The 17484-nt window shown below is 55.9% G+C and overlaps 1 protein-coding gene across 1 annotated transcript; it reads left to right on the top strand.

Moving 5' to 3' along the window:
• The first annotated feature begins 244 nt into the window (after nucleotides 1-244).
• On the top strand, nucleotides 245-17484 carry FNDC5 (fibronectin type III domain containing 5). The gene is made up of 7 exons (XM_065877881.1): nucleotides 245-314; nucleotides 11249-11503; nucleotides 13072-13187; nucleotides 13651-13849; nucleotides 14212-14301; nucleotides 16391-16596; nucleotides 17446-17484. The coding sequence occupies exons 1-7, from the start codon at nucleotides 245-247 to the stop codon at nucleotides 17482-17484; spliced, it is 975 nt and encodes a 324-aa protein (XP_065733953.1).

The raw sequence follows: 17484 nt of genomic DNA, 5'->3' as shown, positions 1-17484 counted from the left end.
GCCATTGGCCAATGAGGTATAGCCCAGAAAAGAGGGGCAGAGGGCAGATGTCAGAAGGCCTGGGCCCCTCACTTTGAATGACCTGGAGCAAGTCTCTTCCCCTTTGTGAGGAGAAAGGTTGGACAGGTGACCTGGGTGCTCTGACATCCCCTATCAAAAACCCTAACCAGAGCACAGACAAGACAGGCCTCACTTACTGCCTCACTGGCCCCTGGGGGAGTGTGGGGACGTGAGTTTTACGTAGATGAGATCCCAGTGGCCCCGGAACCCTGCAGATTTGAAGGATTCTGTGAAGGCCTGTTGCCGGGGTGGAGGTGAGGGCTGCCCTTGCCAATGATACTCAGCGCGCCGCACCCCAACCCAGACTGAGGCATGTCTAGGAGGGAGGGAAATGCAGAAGCGAGTTATTGAGAGAATCAAGCGAGGGATGAGTGGAGAGGGGACTGCATAGCTCTTGAGCACCTACTGTGTGCAGAGTGCTTTGCCTATGTCACCTCCTTTGATCCAAGCTAATCCTGAGGAGGCAGTAGTGTGAATGCCATTTTACAGATGTGAAGACTGAGGCCCAGAGAAGTGAAGTCACCTGTCTGAGCTAATACAGTAAGAAAGTGACAGAGCCAGAATTTGAACCCAGTTCCATGTGGCTCAGGAGCCCAGGCCCCTCTCTGGAACTTCTCAGTGAGGTAGGTGGACGTAGCCCCTCCCCATCCCCCTCAGAGGCACAGCCCCCAGCCTCCCTCTTAGGTCCCAAATGGTTTGGAAAATCCTGATGGGAGCAGATGGTGGGGACAGATGGAGGGAAAAGCATCTCAGGGCTGAATTACACAAACAAACATTGATAAAGTGATTAAAACCTCAAGCCACCCCTTTCCAAAGGGCCCTGCCCACCCCAGCCTGGAGCACAACGGACCCAGAGGTGGAGACCTGGGGGTCTCTGAATGCCCAGCGTCTTAGCCCAACTGATCCCAGCTTCTGCTCACCTCCCTCACTGCCGGGGACCACCCCCGGACCAGAGCCCAGGGCGGCAGAGCTGCCAGGAGCACAGCCGGGAGGGGGAGGGGGTGGGCCTGGCTGTTCTCGAGGGAGCTGGGCTGAGAGGAACAGAAAGAGGGGAGGGTGGGGAGGGTGGGTAAGTCCTGGGAGCTGGGAACGCAGACCTGAAGTCAGTGGTGGGCATGGGCGTGTTGCGGTGGGGCTGGCATCCCTCAAAGCAAGCCTCACTTTACAGATGGGGCTCAGCTCCCACTGAGCAGGGCCGAGCCCTGTCCCACCACCCACCCCCATGGTGGAGGGGGGCAAGGCCCTTCACTTGCAGAAGGTCTGGTCGGTTTCTCTGTCTGTAAAATGGAAACTATAATATTAGCACCTCCCTGGAAGGGGCTTGTGAGGATTAAGTGAGATGGAGCCTGTAAAGTTCAGGGCACTGGGCACTCCAGGCTGCTAATAGGGCCTCCCTGCTGTAGGAGGATCAGGAAGGCTGGGGCTGGTTGGACAGTGTACCTCTCCAGAGCAGCAGTCAGGGCTTGGAGATCCCGCAGCAAGAGCCCCTGAGGCTGCCGGGCTCTGCAGCAGGGGGATCCTCCTGGGTAAAAGCAGCTGAAGAGCACCAACTCCCTCCCGAGTTAAAGCAGCTGATGACTCTTGCCCAGCCCAGAATCCAGGACCCCCAGGGAGAGAGAAAGGGGCCGTGTCTTTGCCGGTCCCTCACTATGAAGGAACGGACTTCGGAGGGCAATAGACCCAGGCTCAGATCTTGATGTGGCCCCTTCCCAGACTTGGGAAAGTTGGCAACAACAACCCCTCTGACCCTCTGGCTCCTTCTCTGCAAAACTTGCATTTCCAGCTGCTTTCTGGACTTGCTCCCACAAACCCACAGACACCTCAGACTCAAGCCAGTCAGTATCCAAGTCATCACCTTCCACCACAGCCTGCCCTGCGCCTAGGTCCCCCTCCATCACCAAACAGGCCCGAGATCCACCATCCAGGACCCCTCCCTTCTCCTCATCCCCACACCTGCTTCCTTTCCAAGTCAGCATTTCTACTAGGTACATCTCTCAGGCCTGACCTCCGCTCTCCTTGCCACCTCCCCTTCCCCACATCCTCATCGGATTGGCCCTGTATGATGGCTCCGGCTCTTTTACAGCACCTGCCTTCAGTTTCTCTAAATCTAATCCCCTTCCTCCCTGCTTAATAACCTTCCATGGCTCTCCACTGCCTACCAAAGTAAGTGGACACTCCAGGCTCTCCATGACAGACCCCAACCCTAGCTTCCCATCTCAGCTCTTCCCGTCCACCTTCCTTCAACAACTCCCCACCAGCCAGCAATCCTCTACCAGACTGTTGGGATCTCCTACACCAAGAGAAGATATCCAGAGTAAAGGCTGGGGAAAGGGGGCTCCCCGCTCCCTGACCCCCATAATGCTGCATATGGGTTTTAACCTAGTTGGGGGTGGGGTGAAGTGAAGCAGGCAGCTGGGATCACGTACCAGCCAACCCTTGTTGGCTGGTACAATAATCCCTCTGCTGGTTAAAGCAACTCCTAGCTGGAAGGGCCTCCGGCTCAGCCAGGGAGAAACAGTCACTTGCTTGAGGTCACCCTGCCAGGGCACCCTTTTGTCCCCTCCCCAAGTCATAAGTGACCCCTTCTGTGGCAGCTTTCCTGACAGATAAGCATTCAGATCTTTCTCACTCATTTCCATTGCTGGTTCGCTTCTCCTGGTCCATCCCTGACTGTCTGAAATTTGTTGCTGGGTTCACAGCAAATAGAATGGTCACTCTTGGAAGTGGAATTAAGGGCAAGAGGCTGAGTGTTCACTTGTGACTTCATAAGCAATTCTGCCTGGATGTATTACAACCTGCATGCAGGACATTTGAGACCTGAGTCAAAATCTAAAGAGTCAAGATTTCTTTTTTTAATTATTTAAAAAAAAAGTTTTGGCTGCGCCGCATGGCATGTGGGATCTCAGTTCCCCAGCCAGGGATCGAACCCGGGACCCCTGCTTTGGAAGTGAGGAATCCTAACCACTGGACCACCAGGGAAGTCCCAAGAGTCAAGATTTTTAAAAGATGGTTCTTCCTCCACTGGGATCTGCTTCCCAGAAGTCTTCCAGCAGCCCAGCTCTGCCCTAGGGGCTTGCCCAGGCTGAAGGCTGCACCCAGCACCCGTGGCCAGTGTGACTCTCCTCCCAGCAGACCTGACCCCACCACTGGCCAGCTGTGTCCTCCTAGAGCCCCGGTTCTACTACTGGGAAAAGCTTCCCTCCCAGAGTTGCTGTGAGCAGCCCATGAGACACGGGGAGGGTCGTGCACATGAAGGCACATGACACTCCAGGGCTCTGGGGTCTACACTCATGCAGCCTTGTGGGCAGGGGCCCCCAGCGAGAGGAAAGGTAACATTCCAGCTCAAGGATTCTGCTGGCACCTGTGATTATCCCCATTTTATAGAAGAGGAAACAGGCACAAGAGATCGAGTTCCCTGCCTGAGCCTGTGCATGGGGTTAGAGCCAGACTCAAGATGGGACCCGGCTCCATTTCCTGAGCTCTTTCCAGTGGGCTGGGATGCCTTAGAGAAGTGAGAACTTCCTAGAGGATTCAGAGGGACGCAGAGTCCCAGAACCCAACCCCCAGAGGCTGAGGTTGCCACATCCCAAGGCCCTCATGCTCTGGTTCTGTCTTTCTTGCTGGGAAGACTGGGTCAGCTCTCGTTTCTGGCACCTTAGGCTCTTCCCGAAGCTGGGGATTGCCTCTTTGTTTCCATAGTAACAGTGAACAGGGGGGCCTCCCGAATCAGTGCAGGGATACTGCACAGGTACTGGCAGGTATGCATGTGCCCTGGGAATCACTGGGATGGACAGCCTGAGGTACACGCATGCATACCCACGCACACCCTTGCACATGCATGCACACCCAGTGCATGTGTGTGCATACCCACTCCCCCTTGCACATGAAGGCACATGTACAATGTGCCCACTAGCCGAGAAGTGGGTCAGGACATCACCCTGCCTGACACGATCCACTCTCACAGCCACCCTGGCCCACTCAGGCAGGGGGAGGGTTTTGGGGAAATGAATGACTTCCACTTTATAATAATACATCTGTAGATACTTACTATGTGCCCAGTACTGCATTTTCCTTTTCACATATAACATCTCCTATACTCCCCACACCACTCTGAGAGAGGTGCCTGGTGAGGAAACAGGCTCAGAGAGGTAGGGTGATTTGCCTGAGGTCACACACTACCCAAGATTTGAGCCGAGGACTGTTTGGCTCCTGCCCTCCGCAACAGACCCCTTGGTGCCAGACCCAAGAGCACTCACCCCGGGACCCACAAATACAGATGGGGGTGCCTGGCAGCAGGTGGAACCAGAGCTGAGGCCTCCCAGCTAGGATGCCAGGGTTCCTGGACTTGTGGCTCTGGGCACTGGGTTCCCTCTCTGGCCTCCAGCCATTCTTGAGACTGAGGAGTGAAGGGAAGCCCAGAGGACTGCGAGGGCTTTCCTTCCACTGATTTCTCCCAGTCAGCAGAAAAGGAACTTTGAACAGCCAGAGAAAGACCCACTGGGAATCTCCTGCTGGTAAAGCCACCTGGGTTCACTTGTGAGCTCCCTGCCCTTCCTCCGGAGACAGAAATCCAGCTGCCAGGGTCCTGGCTTCTCGACCTCTCGGGCCTCTCAGGCAAAACTTGAGGAAATGAGGGGGCCTGAGGCTGGAGGCTGGGCCAACTGAATCATCCTGAATAGAAAGCTGGGAGGTGGGCTGTCTTGCAGGAGGCAGCTTTCAGCAAAAAGATGATGTGACAGTGAAAATGGGCTGCTGGGGAGGGAGTGAGCTCCCTGTCACTGGAAGCATCCCAAGTTGGTAGGCACTGGATGCTCCCTGTTTAGGAAATTCAAGATAACCAGTGACTGAGTGCTGCATCGTTCTCCTCATCACTGCCATCATAGCACCACTGATTAGATACCCTTTGTGTCAGGCACTTTAAGATACAACTGCCACCAGTGCTAATAAAAATAGCAGCTCCTGTGTACTCAGCCCTTTTGCGCTTGATCATCATTGACTCCTCACAGAGCCCTGTGAGGCAGGCACTATCGTTAGGCCCATTTATGGATGAGGAAACTGAGGCTCAGAGAGGCACGGCAGCAAGATTCAGACTCTGCCTGGCTGCTGAGTCTGTGATCTGCTCACCTGGGAGTTGGCCTCCTGGCACCCAGGCAGAGGGACCAAAGCGGGAGGCAGGGCGGCCTCCCCAGCTAGGGCTCTGGGTGCCCCCAGTCCCAGAGCCTTTCCTGTTCTGGGCAGCACAATGGCCCAGGTGGGCGCCCTCTGCTGGCCATGATCTGGTTCTGCAGAGCCATGTTGTTTTCAGGCTGAGGGAGACCCTGGGATGTGGGAGGTGGGTGGGCTCTTGAACCTAGACCCTCACCTTAGATGGTGGTACCTGAGGTCACCCAGCCAGTCAGGGGCTGAGCTAAGGTTTGAACCTAAGCGTTGTCTGATTCTCAGCCTCCCGTCCTTCCACCCCTCCCTGGTGGGGAAGGAGTTTTACTCCAGCAGCCTTTGCATCCTCCACGCCCTCCCCGCATCTGGACCCCCTAAAACAGAGCCTCTAGACCCACTGCTCCTGAGGGATCTTAGTGACTGTGGTTTGTAGCTGAGAATCTGTCTCCAAAGGCAAATCTGGGGTCCACGATTTGAGGTAATTTGAGGCATAAAGATGCTACTGACTAGCTGTGTGACCTTGGGCAAGATTCTCAACCTCTCTGAGCACTGTCAGATGGGAGTCAGTTCCTTTGTAGACTCTGAAGAACTGAAGAAATTGGAGGAGGTCTCTTTTACCCATTTAGAAGGCCTTTACTCTAGACCTCTCCTCTACCTCTTCCCTCCTCCCCTCCTTTCCCCCCTCCTCCTCCCTTCCCCCCTTCTTTCTCTCTTGCTCCTCTTCTCCACTCCCCACGATCTCTTCCACCACTCTGTGGTGTGGATATTATCTTTCTTTTCAAGAGGAGGCATTTGAGGCTCAGAGAGGTGGAGTAACTGGCCCAGCGACACCCAGCCAGGTGTTTTGGCTTAGAATCCAGACTTTGGTGAGCTGACCCCTCCCCTGTTCCCTCTTCACCTCCTCTCTCCTCACTCATCACATCTCATCCATCAGCTCCTCCTACAAAACTTTCCCCAAACCCTCCATCAACTTCTCTCCTTGTCCCTTGCCACTACCCAGGCCAAGACCCATCTTTTCTGGGCTGGTGACTGCAGCAGCCTCCTTGCTTCCTCACAGGTCACTCGGCCTGGTTTTCTGCAGTCTGGCTTACACACTGGAGCAGGTGAATTGACCCTTTTAAAATGTAAATCAGATCATATCACATCTCTTTTTGAAAGTTTCCACTGCAAGTGGAATAAATCTAAGCTCCATTCCATTCCCTCAGGCCCTGTGCTATTGATCCTAGCCACCTTTATTTCCTCTTTCTTCCCCATGAAGCCCCAGTCTCACTGGCTTCTTTAAGTTTCCTGACCATGCCAAGCCTGCTTCTGCTCCAGGGCCTTTGCACTTGCAGCTCCTGTGGCTGGAGCACCCTTCCTGGAATGTGTGTTGTGCCTGCCCCCCTTTCCTTCTTAGTTCAGATGTCGCCCCCTCAGACCACACTACCTAACATTTTCCCACTCAGCCATTCTCAACCATATTCCCCCATTTTTGCCAGAGCCATGTGAGTCTTCGAAGATATTGTACTGTCATTAGCTCCCTTGTTTCTTGCCCGTCTCTCCCACTGGAACATGAGATCCATAGGGGCAGGGACCTTGTCATCCTGTCCACAGCTGTGTCCCCAGGACCTAGCATAGGACCTGGCAGTTAGTAGATGCTCAATATGTGTTTGTTGAATGCAGAAAGCCCTCCGCAGCCCTGACTTCTTTTGCAAGCTCAGAGCAGTCTTTCAAATCCAATCCTATTTTTCCTGCCCCACTGTCACAGCCCAGAGCTTGTAGCAACCCCTCCCATCCCTCCCTGCCACCCTACTCTGCCTCCCTTCCTTCTCCTCCACATAGACAATACACTCTCCCAGGCCTCAGGCCAATGATTCCTTTTTCCCTCTGTCCTTTTTGCCTCCTTTGACTAATTCCCACCTGACTGTCAATACTAATTAACTCAGGCGTCACCTCCTCCCAGAAGCCTTCCCTGCTTTCCTTTTAAGTTAATACTCTCTCCTGGCCCCTGAAGATCCTTGATCCCTCCTGGTCCATAAGGCAGTCCTCTCCTTGTATATTAAGAATATCTCTCTCCTTAAGGAGCTCCTCAAGAACTTGGACCAATCTGGTTCATCACGATGTCTTTGGCACCCAGCCCAGACTGCCTGGCACAGGCATTCAAGAAACATTGATCTGGGCTGGCCTCATCATTGCTGTGATGGGGACTTTGGGGGATTAGACCAGACCAGTGTCTCCCAGCTGTATGACCCATGGCAAACTACTTCCTCTCTTTAAGACTCAGTTTCCTCACCCGTAAAATGAGTATAACATTCCCACCTTCTTAGGGTTGCGAGGATTCAAGAGAAGCTTCTCTAGTGTATGTAATGCTCTGGCACGTGGAGAATGTTAGGTAAGTGGTGGGTCCCTTTTCCAGTATGGACTTGGGCCTGGGCTTAGCAACTGCCTCTGTGAGCAGCCAGCCCCCTCAAGCCCTTTAGGGGAGGAAAATGTATATTCTCTAGTGAGCCCTGGGCCCAAGACCTCTGAGAGCCCTCAGAGCTGAAGGGAAGATATAGGCAGACTGGATCAAGCCCTGAACTTGAAGCCGCATCACTGAATTTAAGACATGGCTCCATAATTCACTGGCTGTGTTACCCAGTGTGAGTCCTCACACCTCTCTGAGCCTCAGCTTCCTGATCTGGAACAGGCGCTAATAATACTTATCAGCCAAAGACTCAAAATAACATGGACAAAAAAAAAAAATAAAAAAAAATAACATGGACAAAAAGCCAAGTCTGGGTAGGCGCTTGATTACTGGTCCTCAAAGCAATCTCCTTCCCTTCTCCTAATTCTTCCTGTGATTTGGGGTTTGTGTATCTAGGGGACCCCCTAGACAGGGCCATGACCATTCTAGGTGGCAAAGAGGAGCCTCCCCATTCTAAATGCTTACCTGCAGCCTGGGTTAGGGGCTGGGACTCTGGACAGCTCTGGACACTCAGGAGGCTCCAAATGCTGGTGACCTCACCAGGTGCCAATGTGTAAGTGACAAGTCAGCCCCCTAGGAGGTGTCTGTGGGGTCCTCCAAATGCAGATCATCTTTGGAGGACAGAGGCCCACCCCTCACGCCCCCCACCCAGATCCCCGTTCACGCATTTAATCATTCTTCCACTGCTGTATTTCCAGAAGGTTGCACAGAGCCTGGTACATAATAGGTCTCAATAAATATATGTTGTAAGAACAAGTTTTTATGTTCAACACACACTTATTGTCTACTGCTCTTAGCCCTGTGCTAAGAGATGGTGTACAGATGGTGCACACAGAGGAACTGGTCCTGACAGCTCTCTCCCAAGATCACCCAGGGGGCCTCTAAATCCTCCCAGCTCTTCCCACTCCAGACCCAGCTTCCACTGGTTGCCAAGCTCCAGGCATCAGGACTTTTCCCAGAATCGAGGTAATGCCCAAGCACCCCATGCATCATGGGGCCTGGGAAGGCTGCACGCCTGCAGCCACAACTCTCCAAATCCTCTCTGTCTTTCATGCCCTGTCCTCCAGCCACGCTTCCCCATCCCTCTAAAAGCCTCAGACAACAGCCATCTCCGCCCACCCAATGCCCTACATCTACCTGGGGTTATACCCAACGTGGCCAGCGGGTGGCGCTGAGACTCCCCTTTCCCCAGCGCTGGACTGGACTCCACACCCCACCAGGACCCTGTCCCTCCCTCATTTTCTCCACAGCACGGACAGGAGCGGACTCTGTGACCTCTAACTGACCCCTCTCTTTCCTGCTGGCTCCTGCGATGAGGCCTGAGGAGACTCCAGTTGCTCCTGCAGGCCCCGGGTTGTCTTTTCCTGCCTGGTGGGTGAGGGGGGGGGGTCCCCAGGGGCCAAGCTGCAGCTGGTGGGGCGGGGCTGGGCGGAGTGAGGCTGAAAGCAGCTGCCGGGTGAGAGAAAGAAAAAGAGAGAGAAGAGAAGAAGGAGAGGGAGGGAGAGGTGCTCTGGTTCCCTGGCTCCTATCCCAAGCAGGTGGAGGTCCCAGCTGAGGCTCGCCCCAGGATAAGGTATGTGGCTGAGGAAGCAGAAGGGGCCAGGGGTGTCAGCCTGCCAAGCAGAGCAGGCCTAGGGGTACTGAGGGGCTAGCGGGTTAGGTTCTGCTGCTCAGCAAGAACCCCTGAGCCCCCTCCCATCTCACCCCTCACAAGGTGACCAAATAGAGACTTGGGGGGCAGTACAAGGAGTCGAGGGGTGGGCATTAGGAGGCGAAGGCCCTATTGCTGCTCTGGACTCGATACGTGAATTTGCACCAAGCTCTTCCTGTCTCTGAACCTCAGTTTCTTAATCTAAAATGGAGGCAGAGGCCGGAGGCTCTTGAAGATGTTTTGTGGGATAACTTTGCAAGGTGTCCCTTTTTCAAAAAGAATTCGTTCTTTCAGGGGCTTCTGAAGACCAGAAGGCTTTTTTTTTTTTTGGCAGTACGCGGGCCTCTCACTGTTGCGGCCTCTCCCGTTGCGGAGCACAGGCTCCGGACGCACAGGCTCAGCGGCCATGGCTCACGGGCTTAGCCGCTCCGCGGCATGTGGGATCTTCCCGGACCGGGGCACGAACCCATGTCCCCTGCATCGGCAGGCGGACTCCCAACCACTGCGCCACCAGGGAAGCCCCAGAAGGCTTTTAAGACCCAAAGGGATGCCCCCCCTAGTGGTGGAATTTCAGGCAGTGCAGGGAGGGGGTCATTTAGAAAGATGGGTGGTCCCTCCATGTCAGGGGCCCTGAGGCCCTGGTCTGTGCCTCTCTCCTCAACCTAGTTTCCCTGACTGGGACTCATGGTGGAGAGTGACACAGGGTGGTGGGTGGGTGCTTCCCCAGGTGTCTGGTGCTCCAGAGGTCCTCTCATTAGGGAGAGGGTGGTGGGTGCAGGGTGAGGGTATTTCTCTGCCACTCCAAGATCAGAAAAGAGTGGATTAGGCAGCAGGGTGTGTGACACCAAGGTAGGGACAGTGGTAGGCTTATGGATGTCCCCAGGGTAATGAGGGAGGGGTCACAAGAGCCCTTTTTGAACTGTGGCTGCTGGCCACGTCTCCAAAGTCCCCTGCACTTCAGAGTCATTAGCTCATTCACTGCTCACATCCTTCAACCAGTCCAGAAGGGTGGGGGCAGGGGGGCTGGAGCCATTCCTCCCTCACCCTGCTCTTGGGAAGAGATTGTTCCAGATTGTTCTCTGGCTGGGGAGAAGCTGGCACGGGCAAGTTCTAGGATCTCAGGGATCCCAATGTGGGAGACAGTCCAGTCAAGCACGTGATGGGGAGTCAAATCAGCCTGTGTTCAAATCCTGGCTCTGCTGTGGGTCCTTGGGGGAGTCAAGTAACCTCTCCAAGCTGCAGTCTCCTGTGCAAAACGCGGACAACAGAGCGGGCCCTCACAGGGTTGCAGTGAGAAGCAGTCGACATAATGCAAGTAAAGCCCCCAGCGCGCAGCTGACACCTATGAGAGGCTGTTGCTCTCATTATGGAGGGAAAAATGGAGGTCAAGAAGGGAAGGACTGGCCTGGGGTCACAGAGTTAGGCCCTCCAGTGAGTCAGAGCACCCTCTTCTCAGCCCCATGGCAAACGCTTAGCACCTACTGTCTGCACCCCAGCACCTACGGAGCACTCTATAGTCACCCCCATCCCTACTAGGATTGCTCCCCTCTGCTCACTCCTGTCCCAGCCTGCAAGGCCTCGGGGCTGGGGCTGGGGCGGAGAGAGGGGTGGGGACCCCCAGGCGCGGGAGGGCAGGTCAGCTTTGGGGCGGGTGCGATGGGAACCCAGAGGAGAGTCTCCGTGGCACTTGTCCTCCCTCTCCCTCGGGAAAGGGCAGCGGTGGCGGCCGGGTCAGGGCTGCGCGGCGGGGAGGCAGGCTGCGCGCGAGCCTGGGGCTGAGCACAGTGGGGCACGGAGAACCCCGCTCGGGCTCCGGCACAGGCGAGAGGGTGGCAGCGCGGGTCGGCGAAGCCCCACGGGCCGGGTCATCGGGGGTGGGGGCGGCGAGGGGGCGCCCTCCGCCCCTCACCCCGCCCCCGCGCCTCTCCCCGCAGCGGGGGCGCCCCGCCCCTCGGGCGCCCGACGTGGACGCGGCCGCCGCCGCCGCCGCCGCGCGGGAGTCGCTGTCCGCGGAGCCGACATGCAGGCGGCGCGGGGCGGCACGGGGCGGCCGGGCCGGGCGGGCCGCGGGCCGGAGCGCCAGCGGGAGCGGCTGCCGCACGCCGGAGCCGCCGCCATGCACCCCGGGCCGCCCCGCGCCGCGCTCCGCCTGTGGCTGGGCTGCGTCTGCCTCGCGCTGGTGCAGGCGGGTAAGGGGGTCCGGGCGCGGGGCGCGGGCGGGCATCCTCGGGTCCCTTGCTTGCTCCCTGGGGACCCCGTCTCAGGCCCGCTCACTGCTCCCCTCGCCCCACGCCCCAGCCCCAGCCCCTTTCCTGCTTGCTTGACCCCCCAGACCCGACCTCCAGCTCTCAAACCCCTTCCCACCACCACTGCCCTGGGATCCACGGTCTTGGGATTCCCCAGCCCCCTCATCCCATTGCCCTGACCCCAGGCCTTTCCTTCAGGAGCCCTAGCTCCTTTCTCTGACCCAGGGAGCAGCTGAGGACACCGGTCCCCCCACCTTGGGCCTCCTTCCTTGACCCAAAGCCCTGCAGGCCAACTCTGCAGGTTGAGCGGGATGGGGTCCCACTGTGTGAGGGGGATGGGGACCGGCACCCGAGGGCACGGGGACAGGTGAGGTGGACCCTGAGCCTGGAGTCTGGCCTGCCCCTGGGGCCTGGCCTCCTCCTCACCCCGCCCCTCCTGATGCCCTGTCCCCATCCCTTCTGGCTGCTGCCACCTTGCTCATCTCTCCTCCGACCCAGCTCTCCTTGGCTGCTCAGTGCTGTCTCCCTGCTTCCGTCCTGTGTCTGTCTCTGATACCCCACTTGTCTGTTCTCTGGTTCTGTGTCTGCTGCCCCTGTCTGTGACCCTCTGTCTCTCTCTGCCTCCACGTCTGCCTTTGTCTCCCCAGGCCCCAGACCTATGAGGTGAGGGGTGAGGCTCAGGCTTAGGTCTTCTTCCCCTTTAAGCGCCTGCCTCTTGGGGATACAGAAGCTGTGTGAGTCCGCTGCCCCTCTCCTAGAAAGTTCTTCCTTCCCTGACCCCCACCAACCTCATCCCTCTCCTCTCATCTGGTCCCCTTTGTCCTCTCCTCCCATCCAAGAGGCCCTACCCTGTTCTCTTGACTCCACTGAGGGGCCGTGCTCTGAGTGACCCCATCTTCCTCTGCCGCCTTCCCACCTGCCTCTTGGGGCTGGCGGGGTGTGGAGAAGAGGCCTTTCCCCAGGCTTCATTCTGCCTGGGTCTCCACAGTACTGGGGCTTCTTTTCTTGGTCCTCACTCCCATCCCAGGGCTCACCCAGCTAGGCTCTTCTCGACCTCTGGGTCTTTCTCCTTCCCTCAAGGTCACTCACTTGATGCAGTTCTGTAGAAAGAGCACTGGACTGGGGAGCCTTCTGATTGCTTTGCACCAGACTAACCTTGAGCTGCTGCAGCCCGGCCACCTATGTCTCCCCCATGCCTGTCTCCCCACCTCTCATTCCTCCTCCTTTAGACCTGGCCCTGGCCCGGGCTCATCAATTTTGGCTTGAAACCTAATGGGGCCAGTTGTGGCCAGCAGGGGTTCCCACCCTGTTTACAAGGAGCCTGGGGCCTCTCAGGCCTGGCTCTTCAACCACTAAGGAACTGAGACCCAGGTGCCAATCCCACTGCAAGGCCTGGGTTTCTTCCTTCCCACCTCATGGCCATCCCCAGGTTATCTTGTCGTACTGACGAGGCCATGGGCCTGGGCCTCACGACAGGGGGTGCTCAGGCTCAGGTGCCTCCCCACCCCCAGATAGCCCCTCGGCCCCAGTGAATGTCACCGTCAGGCACCTCAAGGCCAACTCTGCAGTGGTGAGCTGGGACGTCCTGGAGGATGAGGTCGTCATTGGATTTGCCATCTCTCAGCAGGTAACCCTTGAGGGAGGGTTAGAACACATCAAGATAGAAGTGGTGGACAGGGGAGGAAGGGGTGCCGAAAGAGAAAGGAAAAAGGAACGAGGAGCAAGAGAGATGGGCAGAAAGCTGCACACGTGGCTGGGAAGGGAGCCCCAGACGGGAATCCTTTGGTTGGAATCTGGGAATTAAGGGCATGATTTTGATCTTAAACAGATCTGAGTTTAGGACCTTGCTCCAGTTCTTGCTAGTTGTATGGCCTTGGGCAATTTCCCTAACTTCTGTGAACCTGTCTCCTTACCTGTAAAATGAAGATACCAATAGCTACCTGCAGAGATGATGGGATGCTTGAGTCAGATTGTGGATGTCCGGGGTTTAACATGGTAGCCAGGTGAGGCCTTATCACCACCAGAGAGGTGGACGGACGTGGGGTGGGGGCCTGGGCACTGAGACCTGGGGCCCGGCTTTTGCTCCACAGAAGAAGGACGTGCGGATGCTGCGCTTCATCCAGGAGGTGAACACCACCACCCGCTCGTGCGCGCTCTGGGACCTGGAGGAGGACACCGAGTACATCGTGCACGTGCAGGCCATCTCCATTCAGGGCCAGAGTCCCGCGAGCGAGCCCGTGCTCTTTAAGACGCCACGGGAAGCTGAGAAGATGGCCTCGAAGAACAAAGGCAGGCCCGGGCCACCGTTAGCAAGGGACGGGGTGCGGGGAGGGGCGGTCAGGGCTAGCGCGGCGGGCGGCTGGAGGAGAGCGTGAGCCCCCCATCCTCCCCCAGCCCCTGCTGCCTAGCCAAGCAGCCCCTGAGAGAGAGAGGTCCACTCTGGTCCCCCAAGCTATGGGATACAAACTTTCAGCTCTGGATTAAGTCTAGTCGGTGCCACCCAAGTAGCCATCAGCATGTTCTAGAATCTCTTTTTGTTAGGTGTGTGGGCACCTGTAGAAATAAGCCCTTAATATTTTGCACTTGGCCCTAGAAAGGTGGCTGGCAGGGGCCCAGGGAGGCCTGGAGCTATAGTGTCTCTCTCCACACAGATGAGGTGACCATGAAGGAGATGGGGAGGAACCAACAGCTGCGGACGGGCGAGGTGCTGATCATCGTCGTGGTCCTGTTCATGTGGGCCGGTGAGTCTGGCCCCAAGCCCTTCTTCACTTCACCTTGGGGAAGTGGAGGACCCTCACCAGACCCTTTACTCACAGAAACGAAGGGTGAGGGGCTTGGAGGCAGTGAGAGGACTTAGGAGCCTAAGTTCTGCTCTGGGGGCCAGATCTGATCCCTTCTCTAACTGACCTCTCACCAAAAAAATAGCAGTTCGGTAGCTGCCTCGCAGGATTATATGAGTGATTGCCCTCCCTAATGAATGGCCAAAGCCCCTGGCCTTCCAGCCCTGGCTGCAGCAGCCTCTCCGTATTCTTCCGGGTTGCTGTGCCTCCAGGTGCTTCAGGCCTGGGCAGCTCAGGCTTGGGACACCCTCCTAACCCACTCATCCTTCTTGACACAACTCGGAGACCACCTGCCTGAAGCCTCCCCAACCCATCCATTAGAATGTTCCTCCTGCCTCGATGCTCCCGCGGCACCCTGTGTGCTCCTCTCTAAATTTAGCCCTTCTTAGCTAAGTTAGTTGAGTTCCTGTCTTTCTCTTTTCCCACTTGTCTGTGAGCTCCCTGGGGATAAAGACCATCACCTTTGTACTCAACTCAACCAGAATTTACTGAACAGCCACTCCATTCCAGAGAGTAGTGCAACAGTCGTGACTAAGGAGAGCCATGTGCTTGTAAGGAACTCAGTCTGGGAGACGCCAGGCCCGTCCTTAACAATAATTCAACGTGATGAGTGCTATAATAGCACCATGTATGGGAGCAGAGGACGGGGAATGAATGAATTCTGGGGCTAGGAGTAGAAATCAAGAAAAACACAGAGAGGAGGTGAATGGGGATTGAGCTTTGAAGGATGAGTAGGAGTTCACCAGGCAGCCAAAAAAGGAAAGGTATTCTGGGCATGGTGTGTTCAAGAAGGAAATTAAGCTCAGTCTGACTCTGCAGCTGCGACCCAAAAGAGAAGATAGAAAGTGAGGGGTAAAGGATGTTGAGGCTGTCAAGTGGACTGGAGTCCTTGAGGGAATTCCACACCATGTCGAAGTTATATGAGCATTGTGGCTGAGAGGACAGGCTCTGTTTTAGAAGCATATGGAAAAATAGGTTCCGTAGACACAAAGAAAAGCAGACACTTGAAAAAAAAAAAGCTGGAAAAACAAAGGATAGTACAAAAGGGGAGGTTTGCTTGTGGTGCATTATTAGACTTGGCACAGACAGTATTCACATCATTGTAGCAATATAGAATAGTGAATTAACTCGAAATTGTGAGGTAATTCTGCTAGGATGATGAGGAAGGTAGTAGAGGGAGTGGTTAGGTTCTATATGCCATGGCGGGACGTCAACAGATAATCTCTAAAACAGATCAGGTAATAGCACTATAGAGTTCCCTGTTGCCTGGTGGTTAGGATTCTGGGCTTTCACTGCTCTGGCCCGGGTTCAATCCCTGGTCGGGGAACTAAGATCCCGCGAGCCGTGTGGCGCAGACAGAAAAGAGATAGCACTGTAAATCAAGTATAGAGGTAAAAATGGGGAAAACACCTGCGAGGGTTGGAGGTGGTTGCCTTAATACTATTGGACTTGCAAAAATTATTAGTTTGATAGCGATAAACATTTAGGAGAGTGCAGGCCCTGGAGCGCACACCCCCATTCCACCGTGTGACCTTGAGTGAGTCATCTAAGCTCTTCATCACTGCCCTCCCTCGTAACCTGGGGATGGTAATAACCAGTGCTCTCAGAGAGCTATGAGGGCTCAGTGAGATGGAATGTCAGGGCCCAGCACAGGGCCTGGCACATGCTAGACAAATGCTATTGTTGCTCTTTGCCCTAAAGGAAAAGGGAGCCCTCTGAGGTTTAAAAGAAGGAAAGGGAGGAGACAAGATCAGAAGCATGTTGTAGGAAGATCAGCCCAGCAGCAGTGAAGGGGCTGGTGGGGAAGGGGACAGGTGGACACAGAAGCCAGAGGCCAGAGGCAGCCTCTTGCAGTAGTACCGGGCTCCAGATGGTGAGAGGCCATCTGGAGCCCGGTACCCACAGGAGCTCAGCCTGGTCTAGTGGGCATGAAGTGGAGGGGCAAGAACTGGGGCTCTGGCCTCTGACTGCTCTCCCTTGTCCCCTGCAGGCGTCATCGCCCTCTTCTGCCGCCAGTATGACATTATCAAGGACAATGAACCCAATAACAACAAGGAAAAAACCAAGAGTGCATCAGAAACCAGCACACCAGAGCACCAAAGCGGGGGCCTTCTCCGCAGCAAGGTGAGGGCAAGACCTGGGCCTGGATGGGGGCCCCGTGGCTGGCACCCTGGTAGTCCCCGGGCTGCAGAAGGGGTCAGCTTGGGGACTACCAATGGGGCCTGGCATGGCTGCAGCTGGACAGAGCCAAGCTTGGCCGCTGCCCGTGTGACACAGGGGACACTGCAAATTGATTTTGGATCCTCTCCTTTTGCAGGGTGCCAGGAGCCAGTAGGGGTTTAAAAAGAGGGCAGTGAGTGGGGAGGGCAGAGCTCCCAGTAGGTGCGGGGCAGCAAGAGTAGGGGTTCTGGGCTCATTCATGCTCCTGCTGTGCTGTATGACCTTGGGCAGGTGCTTCACCTCTTTGTACCTTCATCTCCTCTTCTGTAAAACAGATATGAAAACCTTTTCAGTGCTTGCTTTGAGCAGCTCAGAAGAGAGACATAGAGAACGGAAGAGAATCTCATGGTTCTGACGATGATTATCCAACAAACAAACATCTGGCTCTCTCTACATTTCCTCCTTCCTCCATCTCCTTACACCCTCTGGCTTACTGTCCTCTCTCTTGGCTTCTCTCTGGCGCTCTCCTGAAGCCTCTTATTAATCCAGCATCTCCAGAAGCACCTCAGCAATGTCAGTGGCTGAGGCTACGCTCAGAGGCAGATCTGCAGGATGTGAGAGAACCAGCCGGCGGGATGCTCGGCTAGGGCCCAGGACCCAGTCCCGGCCACTCAGCTGAGTGAAGCAGAAAGCTGGGTTTGAAAGGCAGAGAGATAAGACATCCAGGCAGGGCTCCTCCTTTCCTTCCACCTGAGACAAGAGCCTGGCTTTTAGGCTGCAGCCCTGCTGCTCCCTTCCTTCTGGTGTCTTCTCCCTGTTTCCATCCTTGCAAGAAGTCTGTTCAATTTAGCCCTGGCCGCTTCTCTCATTTTTTTTTCCTCCCAGTTTCCAAACAAGCCCTCGGTGAACATCATCGAAGCATGA

The sequence above is a fragment of the Phocoena phocoena genome, chromosome 1 (genome assembly GCF_963924675.1).
Source record: "Phocoena phocoena chromosome 1, mPhoPho1.1, whole genome shotgun sequence".
In the NCBI taxonomy this organism is placed as follows: Eukaryota; Metazoa; Chordata; class Mammalia; order Artiodactyla; family Phocoenidae; genus Phocoena; species Phocoena phocoena.
This window is presented reverse-complemented; position numbering and strand designations above follow the sequence as displayed.

What these genes read in the sequence shown, in the direction of transcription:
- FNDC5 (XM_065877881.1), top strand. Translation starts at nt 245, where the DNA reads ATGAGATCCCAGTGGCCCCGGAACCCTGCAGATTTGAAGGATTCTGTG. An exon ending in GATTTGCCATCTCTCAGCAG is followed by an intron (nt 13,188 to 13,650) that starts GTAACCCTTGAG and finishes TTTGCTCCACAG; the next exon opens with AAGAAGGACGTGCGGATGCT. An exon ending in GGTCCTGTTCATGTGGGCCG is followed by an intron (nt 14,302 to 16,390) that starts GTGAGTCTGGCC and finishes TGTCCCCTGCAG; the next exon opens with GCGTCATCGCCCTCTTCTGC.